The sequence below is a fragment of the Bidens hawaiensis genome, unplaced genomic scaffold (assembly GCF_021521415.1).
Source record: "Bidens hawaiensis isolate Kalapana, Puna unplaced genomic scaffold, B.hawaiensis_p1.1 tig00060175_1, whole genome shotgun sequence".
Lineage (NCBI taxonomy): Eukaryota > Viridiplantae > Streptophyta > Magnoliopsida > Asterales > Asteraceae > Bidens > Bidens hawaiensis.
This window is the reverse complement of record NW_027500851.1, coordinates 27,299-39,637: the sequence shown is the minus strand read 5'-3', so window position 1 is coordinate 39,637 and position 12,339 is coordinate 27,299. Positions and strand designations below refer to the sequence as shown.

Below are 12,339 nucleotides of genomic sequence, written 5' to 3'. Positions count from 1 at the left end.
CGGTACCCCGAACTATTATCCGTATGATATGGAAGTTCAAAGTAGAGTCAAGCAAGAAACCAGTACTGAATCTTCGAGTTGGATGAACTGTCATTCCGACCAGAGTCTATGGCATTTTGGATCACCCCCACCAGGTGCTCAAACTTTAGCTGAACCGAGTCGAAGATCGGTTTATTATTCTGATAATCCTAATTTTCCACCGTATCATGGACCGGTATCAACCATAGATGAACAAGCAAACGAGATACGGGAAGAAGCCCGCTTGATTGAAGAATTTTATACAACCAACCTTCCTGATGAGGAAATGCAGACATATATAGCTAATCCTCACTTGTATTCAAGAGAAAACGCTTATCTTTTTCCTTCGGCATCCGCACCGGTAGGGTATCCCAATCCACCCAACTCGGTGATGGATGAATTAAGAAACGACAGGATTAAGAAGAAAAATATGGGTGATAAGATCATAAAAAAATGTGATAAGATGAAGAAGATGGTTAAGAAATGGGCCAAAGATTAGGGTTATATAATTACTGTTGTTGTATTTCTATCTTTTGTAATATTATGAATAAAAGTTTGCGTGTTGTGTTATAAATTATGTATTCCTATGATTTACAGAATGTCTAAACAACATGAAACCCGAGTCAGTCAAGGGAGTCAAGTAAAGACCCCTGGAAATAATAATTCACAACCTGAAGAATATATTGGAGGAATACGTGATATGATAAAAGAAACGGTTTCCCCACTAATCAAGGAAGCTGTAACTCCTCTAATAAAGATGGTGCAAGACCATACGGCTAATTCTAATAGTTTAGCCAAGTCAAAATCAGTAAAACAAACACAACCAAACCATAGCGTATCAGTACATTCAAAAAGAAAAGAAACTGAAAACACAAAAGATGAAGAAGAAAAGAAACAAGAAAGTTCAACTGCTGAACACGTCCCGAGTAAAACAAAAAGAGTAAAGGCTAGCACGGGATGTACCTTCAAAGATTTTCAAGTATATAAACCAAAAGAATTCTACGGGGATAAAGGGACAATAACAACGCTCCGTTGGATTGAGGAAATGGAATCGATTGTGATTATAAGTAAATGCACGGAGGAAGTAAGCATCCAGTACTCTTCTCAGATGTTCAAAGGAGAGGCGCTAGAGTGGTGGAATACATTAATTGAGATCAAGGAAAGGAGTAATATGTGCAATTTGGAGTGGAAAACTTTCAAGGAACTGGTTAAACAAAGGTTCTACCCGATACATGAAGTTGATCAAATTCAGACCAAGCTATGGAATCATAAGGTCATCGGCACTAATCTCAAGGAATACAACACGAAGTTCCTTGAATATTGTAGACTGGTACCGCATCTGGTTACACTGGAGTACAACAAAGTAACCAGATATATTTATGGATTGCCAAAAGAAATTCGTGATCATGTAAGATCACACATGCCTGCTACTATTGAATCCGCAATTAAATTAGCAGGATATTTGATGGAAAGTATGATTCGAAATAAAGATGAAGAGAAAAAGATGATGGTTGAAAGGAAGAAAGAGAATGATGGTAGACAGAAGTTTGGAAGAGGTAGACAAGGGTTAAGTATGTTTAATCGACCGCTGTGTAAGAATTGTGGTAAAAGGCAATATGGGAGATGTTTGAAACTCACTCCCAAAGTTGATGTCCGCAAGTTTGATCCATACTCAACTTGCAACTTTTGTAAACGACCGGGACACAAGGAGGAGGATTGTAGGAAGAAGTTGATTGTGTGTTTTGAGTGTGGTGAGAAAGGACACTTTTGTGCGGAATGCACTAAAAGGAAACTGGCAGTTGGAGGCGCCAGTGGTAGTGGTGCCAGGAATGAAGTCAAGAGGGGAAATGCCCGTGCATTCATGCTTAACACTCAGAAGGCAGGAGAATTACCAGACGTGATTACTGGTACATTTCTTATCAATAATGTTTATGCTAGAGTATTATTTGATTCAGGAGCTAATCAAAGCTTTATAGATTATAAGTTTTGTAGTCTATTGAATGAACCTCTATCTAAATTGAATAATCAATATGAAGTAGAAACGGCTAATGGGAACTTAATCCGAATATCTGAGGTATTAAATAGTTATATTACCTTAACCGGATATGAAATGCCAGTGCAATTGTTACCAATGGAGTTAGCTGGATTTGATGTTATTTTAGGGATGGACTGGTTAGCTGCCAACCAAGGCCGAATACTATGTAATGAAAAGGCTATTGAAATTTTAATTCCAAACAATAAAATGATGCGAATAGCCGGAGATAAAGATTTTGGTAAAATAGGAATCATTTCAAAAATAAAAGCTAGTCATTGTTTGGGAAAAGGTTGCTTAGCATTTATGGCTTATGTAACCAAGGAGCCCGAGCCTAAGAAACTATAAGAGGTCCCAATTGTCACTGAATTCAAGGATGTATTTCCTGACGAGTTACCTGAAATTCCGCCAGATCGAGAAGTTGAGTTCAGAATCGACTTAGTTCCCAGAACAGCTCCAATTGCTAAATCTCCTTATAGATTAGCACCAACTAAGATGAAGGAACTGAAAAAGCAGCTAGACGAGTTATTGGAAAAAGGATTTATACGACCAAGTTCTTCACCCTGGGGAGCTCCAATATTGTTCGTTAAGAAGATAAACGGATTAATGAGGATGTGTATTGACTACCGAGAATTGAATAACGTCACGATCAAGAATCGATATCCGCTCCCGAGGATTGATGATCTTTTTGATCAATTACAAGGAGCAAGTTGTTTTTCTAAGATTGATCTAAGATCCGGCTATCATCAACTGAAAGTTCAAGAAGAAGACATATCCAAGACAGCATTCAGAACCCGATACGGACATTATGAGTTCACTGTTATGCCTTTTGGACTCACTAATGCTCCGGCAGCTTTTATGGATATGATGAATCGAGTCTGTAAACCTTACTTAGATAAGTTTGTTATTGTTTTCATTGATGACATTCTTATCTATTCCAAGACGAAAGAAGAACACAAGCTCATTTGAAAACCATACTCGAAACGTTAAGGAAAGAGAAGCTTTATGCCAAATTCTCGAAATGTGAATTCTGGTTATCCGAAGTACAGTTTCTTGGACATATTGTTAATAAGAAAGGTATTCAAGTAGATCCGGCAAAGATTGAAGCTATTACCAAATGGGAGAAACCCAAGACTCCGACTCAAGTAAGAAGTTTTCTGGGGTTAGCAGGTTATTATAGAAGATTTATCCAGAATTTCTCAAGGATAGCGGTTCCATTGACATCATTAACCCACAAGTCTGTGAAATTTGAATGGGGGCCGAAGCAAGAAGAGGCATTTGAAACTCTTAAACAAAAACTAACAAATGCACCTGTCTTAGCGTTGCCTGAAGGACAAGATAATTTCATTGTATATTGTGATGTTTCACATACAGGAATGGGATGTGTTTTGATGCAAGGGAAGAAGGTAATTGCTTATGCTTCACGATAATTAAAGGTTCACGAGAAAAATTACACCACTCATGATCTGGAGTTGGGAGCTATAATTTTTGCACTAAAGTTATGGCGACATTATTTATATGGTGTAAAGTTTACAGTTTATACTGATCACAAAAGTCTGAAGCACATATTTGATCAGAAAGAATTGAACATGAGAAAGAGGCGATGGATGGAAACGTTGAACGATTATGATTGTGAGATAGTTTACCATGAAGGTAAAGCTAATGTGGTAGCTGATGCTTTAAGTAGAAAAGAGCACGAAAAGCCAAAAAGAGTACGAGCTTTGAGGTTAGAACTCAAAATTGATCTATTAACTGAAATCAACGAAGCTCAGAAGTTGGCACTAGAAGAAAATAACATAAAGGCTGAAAAAGAAAATGGAACAATAGATCAATTAGTTAAGGGCGATGATGATATACTTAGATTAGGGAAAAGAATCTGGGTACCAATGGTTGGGAAATTGCGAGAGAAGATATTAGAAGAAGCTCACAAATCCAAGTATATGATGCATCCGGGTAGTGATAAGATGTATCATAATCTTAAGGATGATTATTGGTGGATTGGAATGAAGAAAGAAATTGCTCTGTATGTGGCAAAATGTTTAACATGTTCAAAGGTCAAAGCCGAGCATCAAAAGACATTAGGTTTGTTAACACAACCTGAGATCCCGATTTGGAAATGGGATATGATAACCATGGACTTTATTATGAAGTTACCAAAAACCAATCGCCAAAATGATGCAATTTGGGTTATTGTTGACCGATTGACGAAGTCGGCTCATTTCATTCCAATGCAAGAATCTTATAGCATGGATAAACTGGCACGATTATACGTTGAGAATATTGTATCTTTACATGGTGTGCCATTGTCTATCATTTCAGATAGAGATAGTAGATTCACTTCAAAATTTTGGGCAAGTTTTCAGAGAGCTATGGGGACGCAATTGAACTTAAGTACCGCGTACCATCATCAAACAGATGGTCAAAGTGAACGTACTATCCAAACCTTGGAAGATATACTTCGTGCATGTGTAATTGATCTAGGAGGAAGTTGGGATACTCATTTACCCTTAATGGAATTCTCATATAACAATAGTTATCATACGAGTATCCAAATGGCACCATTTGAAGCACTGTATGGGCGCAAATGTAGGACACCTGTATGCTGGTCAAAAATTGGAGATAATCAACTATCAGGTCCTGAAATTGTTCAAAAGACTACTGATCAAGTAATCCAGATACAAGAACGATTGAAAGCAGCAAGAGATAGACAGAAACGTTATGCTGATATTCTTCGCAAGCCTTTGGAATTTCAAAAGGGAGAAAAGTACTACTTAAGGTATCACCTTGGATAGGTGTAGTACGATTTGGAATGAAAGGAAAATTAAGTCCACGATTCGTAGGACCATTTAAAATACTCGAAAGAATAGGACTTGTTGCTTATCGGCTAGAGTTACCTGATGAAGTGAAAGGCATACACGATGTGTTTCATGTATCTAACCTACACAAGTGCTTAACAGATGAAACTCTTGCAATGCCATTAAAGGATGTGGAGGTTAATGAAAAGCTTAAGTTTGTGGAGCAACCAATTCGAATTGAAGATATCATGATTAAATTTCTTAAACGTAAACGATTTAAGTTGGTAAAAGTCCATTGGGATTCAAGAAGTGGACCTGAATATACTTGGAAACTTGAATCTGAGATGAAATGGAAGTATCCACATCTCTTTACATAAATCTCGAGGAAGAGATTTTTCTAAAGGTGGGGAGGATGTAACACCTTGAAAATACCCCATCTAGTTTTGGGCTAAAAATGTCAAAATTATAAGTTAAAGGAATAAAAGTGTAAATTCTGAAAGTTAAAGGACTGAAAATGAAAATTTTTGGTTTTTAGACCCATTGCGCTACGCGATGGTCCTCTGACTAACTTCATCGCGCTACGCGACAGAGAATCACACAATTCAAGAAAAAGGTAGGCGTCGCGCTACGCGACGAAGAAACTCACTGGTCTCATCGCGCTACGCGATGACCAGGTTAAGTAACCCGGGACACGTGGCCAACCACGTGTCAACACGTGGCAGCCTCTGGTAAATTGCGGCATCGCGCTACGCGACGGCCTTGGGGAAAAGGCCATCGCGCTATGCGATGGTCTGCAAAACTCACCAATAAAAGGGCAGCTACGGGTTCAAGCCATTTCATCCCATTTCACCTTCATTTCACACACTTAACCTAGGTACTCGTGCCAAGAGCATTCTATGGTGTCGAGAGCCGTTTTCGTGAAGAACCGGGGTGTCATTACGCTGTTTAACGAGCTACTGATCGTATAAACGAAGTACAAGCTAAATTACTGCTAATTTCTTAGCTCTTAAGTCTCGTCGAGCCGATTAAGTTAGGATTAGGGTTAAGTTACTTTACTAGTTACTTTAAATACATAAGATATAGCTTAGTTAAGGGTATAGTCGTTTATTTTCCAAGTGATGTTTTATAAAGCAAAGACGTTGCTTTCACGTGAAGTAATGTTATCAAAACTATTATTTTGACGGGCATGTAGTAACTGGAAGGGGGGTATCATTAGTAGACTCTTCTTGCCTAAGGAAAGCAATTCGTACAAATCCCAATCAACCGCGAGACCCGTTTGCTTACCTGGAGAAGTTTGCCAACGTGATATCCTTTATTAGGCCAAAGCGTGCTATTCCAAACGTCATATGTAAATTCAAAGTATTTTCATAAAACGACTATAACAATACTAAGGTTAGGTCAGACATTAAGTCTGCTGATCAGACCTCGAGTCTGCCGAACTGAATCAGACATTAAGTCTGTTGATCAGACCTTGATTCTGCTGAACTGAAACAGACTTAAAGTCTGCTGAATAGTATCAACTAGATACTTATGCATGCCTATTATGAATATAGGTTGTTAAGCGTACTGAGAAGAGGAGTTTGATATTATCCACTGATATACAAGGTAAACACGTTAACCTTTTACTGTCTGAACTGATTTTACTCTTGTAATAGACAGGTTGTTTATTACAAAGAGTCTGATAAATGTTTGCATGAGATATAATCTTTAAAATCGTTATAATACAAAATAGATAATAAAAAGCAACTCGGACCGAATACACATGTGTCTGGATCCAAACATAACTGATAATTGGCATACAAAACCAAGTCAGTCATAATCGGTTCTCCAACAGGGTTATATAGCCTAGGGGAAGGTTGTCTCCGAACAGGGGCTATATACTCGGGGAACCTTTGAATTGTGTGTGTAGGGCAGTGGTACAAATCCCGGGAATGGACAGGCATTCCTGCTGAGTTTATGAAACAGAAAACTATGTTTGTATTTAACGACTGTTATAAAAGTTTTATCGAGTCAACGTTTCACCAGCATATAGCTGACGTGTTTTTCCTACCCTTGCAGGTAACTAGATAATAATAGATGATATACAAGGATTGGAGTCATAGAAGATCGCTCAAGATGGCTCGTTTTTGAATATTACAAATCCTTGTATTATTAATATCACGGTTTTGTAAAACTGAACCTCGGTTGTTTAATTCCCGAGTAGTTTTGATAATGTAAATTAATATTCTAATATTTAAAGACTTCCGCTAAAATAAACCCGCTACTCTGATATATTTACAAAACAGGTACCAAATGATGGTCACACCCCAAGGCCTTGGATTGGGGTGTGACATTTTTTACTAAAATACTTAATTTAAACTATTATTACAAACTAATTTAAGAAAACAAGTAAACTAAATGAAACACAAGTTTGTTGATTTTAATCAGATAATAATAGAAAACTACCAAGGCCATAATCCCCTCAATTTAAGTTGTTAATTAACCGGGAAAATATTTAGTTATGGAGCTGGGATCGTAAAATAGTCTCTTAAAAGAAAACCCGAACAGGACCCCTGACCATTCTCAAGAAGACACCTATGGGTTTCTAATAAGTTTTAACGCACACCAGTTATAGAAATCAAGTTTCCTTACGGTCACCTAATTAACTATGAACTTCCTTTATAATGAAATCTTACCTTATAGCGCAGAAATCAAAGGCGGTTTAATATATTTTATTGATTCGATAGACAAAATTAACCAATCAAACCTAGCCGGACTCCTTACGAAGAACTAAATCTAGCAAGATTGATCAACAAAGACCTATCAATAACCTAGCACCTTACAGCTATTTAGGTTAGCAGCACACTTAGGTTTATTTGATTGAATAATATTATTCCTATGATCATATCGCGAAAAAATCAAAAAATAGTCAAAAACACAAAGTAGATGCCCTAATAGCAACCTATCGTATGACAAATAATAACCAAGGCAACTATGGAATAATAAAACTCATCAAACAATCCTAAGTATTCATATGCATCAACTCAATATAATTAAACCTTCTACTAATTCATAAAACCATAACGTCAAATGAATCCCAAGTCAAAATCATACGTCAACAAAGGTTCATCATAAGCCTAGGCAGTCTATCATGTTTAGCCTAGCATTATAAAATCAAACAAAATAATCTTAAAGGAATTCATGGCGAAAATAAATAAAAACAGAAGATTAAAGGTGATAAAACCCGTAGTCTTCGTCTTCGATTGAGGGGCATTTCACCGGCTGATTTCTTGCCTTCAAACCCTCCAAATATTGCAATCCTAAGCTCTGGGAAACTCCAAATTCGGCTCTGGTTCACAGGATACGCTTAGGATTAAGTTTAGGGGTGTTTATATAGGTTTTCTGGGCCTAAAACTAGTAAAAAAGCAAGAAAATTCTGGAATCTGGGTGCCTGAGGCGCCACGCGGCTGCCTTTTTCGCTTCTGGCCACGTGGCGCGGCATGCTAAGGGGGTGGGGGCTGACCGGTTTGGTCCAGTTCAATTCTAATGCGGTCTGGTTTAATTCTGATGCGGTCCGGTTCAATTCCAATGCTCCGGTTCTCCGGTTTGGCTTGTTTTAGCTCGTTTTCGGCCCTTTTTAACCATGATCAACCTCCGGAACCTACATTATTCAAATATGTTAGTAATATACAAAATCTAATAAAAACAGAACAAAAACTAATAAAATATCATACAAACTATACACGGGAATTATATATATTTAGCATTATATCAAATATCCCCACACTTATCTTCTTTCGTCCCTGAAAAAGTGTAATTGTAATGGAATCAGAATCGGGGAAATACGGTCTTAAAAACATAGTAGGTCATCTTAAAATTTAGAAAAAAAACGCAAAAACTGCGATCACCGATATTGTTGTCCACTTAAACCCATGCCTTTGTCTTTACCGGGACAAGTAAGATCCAACCATTTCTATTATTTTTATTATTTTTATATAATCTAGTGGAACCCACAGTTAAGACGCGTTTTATTTTAGATTTTACTAGACCAAGCCACCCCAACTTGACTTAAACCTCACAATTAGCAAACTAAAACTTTTTATTGCATTTTTTTTTTCATGAATAACTAAGACGATCAAGATATTAGTTATCCACCTAAGTTTAATCATCAAAGTCTACCAAGCAGCCATGAGATATGATAAAGGTTCAATTATTCAACTAACCAGCTAGTGTTCCCCACTACATGACATACCCCCGTTATCGAGCAATACCTCGGATCCATTTTCACCCGTGATTTTACAAGTTTCCATATATTGGTTTACATACGTCGTGTCTTTAGTTGATCCGGTTCTTAATGGTATGGGACTTAAGTAAGAGAACCACGTATGACTAACAGCGGGATAATCACTGGATCATCAAGATTTTACTTCACTGTAGTTGATGTAAGTGAGTGTAATGGCAGTAAACTGCGGGTTTATGCTTAAAAGCTTTTATTTAATTAAATGCCCAGAGATACCCAGATGAACAACCGTAAAACAACCCGTGGTCTCCGAACCCGAGGCATCCCATCAATACAAGATTTAAAGTTATAAAACCATACGCCTATGAAGTTTTAACCATTAAAGCTAGAAGTGCAAGATTTAGTTTATATCACCGGCTACTTAGCATACTCTAACATTAAACCTACCCAATCATTGTATAATAATGTATTCTGATTTCTATAAAATTCATAACTTTTCTGCAATCAAACTAAAAATGAGGCTTGAGTATGGCCTGACCTTTTATCTCGTATTTTCCACAGACTTAAGATGTTTCCCACTACAAAATCATATTTTATCGTTTTAAACCAACTATCAAACTACCCTTTCATTTTCAAGGCTGAGCCTACTGACACATCTCAAGTTATGTGCGTTTTTTTTAATTATATCTTATTATTAGAAGTTTGAAAAACCAATTTCCGATAAGTATCATCATCTCCCATTTAAATGTAAAAAACTATTTCAAGGGACATTCTTTTTCAAAACTTTTTTCATTTTTTTTAAATAAATTTAACTACGACTCAAATATTCTGTCATCACACTTAAATTTTGCATTGTCCTCAATGCAAGGATAAAGACAAAAAATAAAAATAATGTCGGACTACAAAAAACTAAAAACCTAAAAACAAAATAAAAAAACAAGCTAGATAAATGGAAAAGACTTTAGCTGGTAATATGTTCATGAAAATTGATGCCAAAGTCTTCTTTCAATAGTTGTCGTCCAACTGCGAACGTACTCAACAAAAAAATATCTCCAAACCACAAACGAACGGAAGCAGAAAAAGTACATCAAACAATATCTAAAATTTTATCTTATCAAATCAACCATTTGATAGATTATGCATTCAAAGTTTTTTTACTAAGCCAACCAACCCAACCAATATATAAAATATGAATAACAACAACAAATAAATAAACAAAAAGGATACGGCTCCATTGCTCCATCCCCACACTTGAATTTTTGCGTTATACTTTAAGGGGATACTCTTCTGGCTCAAAACATGCAAAACTTAAAAACACAAAAACAAAGAAAAACTACAGAAAACTACTGTTAGTGACTCGACAAGACTCAAAAATAAAAACTGAATAAATATACAAAATCTACACTTGAGTATTCACTCAAGACACTTTGCTATGTGATCTACTCGGCTCCAAACTAACTCTGATGGAACGGAAATGATCAAGACGTGGATCCATGCCCGAAAGAAAAGAATCAATCGAGTAAACGGGATGACATGGATCAATGAGACCGTCTTGACTACTCGGGTGTTTCATGGATTTAGCGACATAAGTGACACTATCATCGCACCTCTAAGAGTGATCTTACCTTCAAAAATATCTATGAGTGCCTTAACAGTACGCTAGAATGGACGACCTAAAATAATAGGAATTCTCTCATCGGCCTTCATATCTAGAACCACAAAATCTACGGGGAAAACTGAATTATCGACTTTAACAAGCAAGTTTTCTATGATCCCCCTAGGGTATTTTACCGAGCGGTTGGCTAAGGACAATGAAATACGGGTGGAGGTGAGTTCTCCTAGGCCTAGCTTCTCATACAACGAATACGGCATTAGGTTTATGCTAGCTCCTAGGTCTACCAATGCTTGGCACGAGGTATTCGTACCGAAAAAACATGGAACAGTGAAATCGATGGGATCGGGTAATTTTTCCGGTACCTTATTGAGAACTACTGCGGAACACTCTCCGTTCAGTGGAACGATCGAAGCTCCTCCAGATTTTCCTTCCGTTTGAGAAGATCCTTCAAAAACTTGGCATATTTCGCCACATGCTGGAGGGCCTCGATAAACGGAAGACTAATTCTAAGCTGCCTAAACATATCTAAGAAGTTCCCGTAATGTCTAGTGATTTTCTGATTCTTAAGGCGGGCGGGATATGGGACACGAGTATGATCTATAATTGGTGACGGCCTTACCTCTCTCGGTTTCTTCTCCTCACTTCCTCCTACTATGGGCTCACTGGTTTATGCGGTACTTGTTGGGCCTAGCCTAGGTTGCACCCTCCCAGGAGTCTCCATCACTATCTCCTCATCTAGTAACTCATCTCTCTCTCCTACCTCAACCTCTCTATCCAGACCTAAGACCCTACCACTACGAGTGGAAATGGCTTTTAACTGTGCAGCCGGATTTTGCTGAGTGGAACCCAAAAGCTGACCTGAGAGTCTCTCATTTAAACGACGGGCTATATCACCTACGATCCTCTGAAGATCTAAGAGCGCGGACCGGTGATTCCTTAAGAGTAAATCATGATCAGCAAATTTTTTCTGAGTTTCCTGATCTCTAACAAGTATTTGCTTCATCATCTCTTCTAACCTACCAATACCACTCAAATCATGCGCGGTATTTACCCCCTGACTACTTTGATCCCCACTAAACAACTGATCTTGCCCCCGGTTAGGATTTTGATTTGACTTGGAACCAGGGGGAGCACGGAAGAACGCCAGTTAGAGTTATAATTATTATTTTTATAATTTTTCCAGTTTGAATTATTATTTCCATTAAACGCATTAGGAACCCTATTTGGCCCTCCTGTGAACTCTACATGCTCCTGACTCATCAAAGGACAATCTAAAGTACCATGCCCCCCTCTACACAATTCACACTTATCTACCTTAGCCTTAAGTTCTCTCATCTGACGGGTCAGGCTTTTTAAGGCAGCTGCCACCCTAGTATCCAGATTGACCTGGTGCACACCTCGGACGAATGAGGGTGTACTAGTGAAGGGATTGGAATTCCCGATACGTGGCTTTTTCGCATATTCTGATTGGGCAAAACTCTCAAACAGTTCATTACACTCAGTTAAATTTTTCCTATCCATTAAATTACCCCAGCAGTAGTGTCGAAACGAGCTTGAGTTTCAACAAGGGCCCAAGGAGTAAGACCATGCTGTGAACAATGGGACAGTAAGTTCTAGAAACGCTCCCAAGCTTGGTAGTACGGCTCATCCGGCTCCATGT

The 12,339-nt window shown here is 37.8% G+C and overlaps 1 protein-coding gene across 1 annotated transcript; it reads left to right on the top strand.

Moving 5' to 3' along the window:
- Positions 1-1,063: 1,063 nt before the first annotated feature.
- On the top strand, positions 1,064-2,398 carry LOC143602949 (uncharacterized). The gene is made up of 2 exons (XM_077079902.1): positions 1,064-1,925; positions 2,058-2,398. The coding sequence occupies exons 1-2, from the start codon at positions 1,064-1,066 to the stop codon at positions 2,396-2,398; spliced, it is 1,203 nt and encodes a 400-aa protein (XP_076936017.1).
- The last annotated feature ends 9,941 nt before the right edge of the window (positions 2,399-12,339 follow it).

What these genes read in the sequence shown, in the direction of transcription:
- LOC143602949 (XM_077079902.1), top strand. Translation starts at nt 1,064, where the DNA reads ATGGAATCGATTGTGATTATAAGTAAATGCACGGAGGAAGTAAGCATC. An exon ending in ATTACCAGACGTGATTACTG is followed by an intron (nt 1,926 to 2,057) that starts GTACATTTCTTA and finishes AATATGAAGTAG; the next exon opens with AAACGGCTAATGGGAACTTA.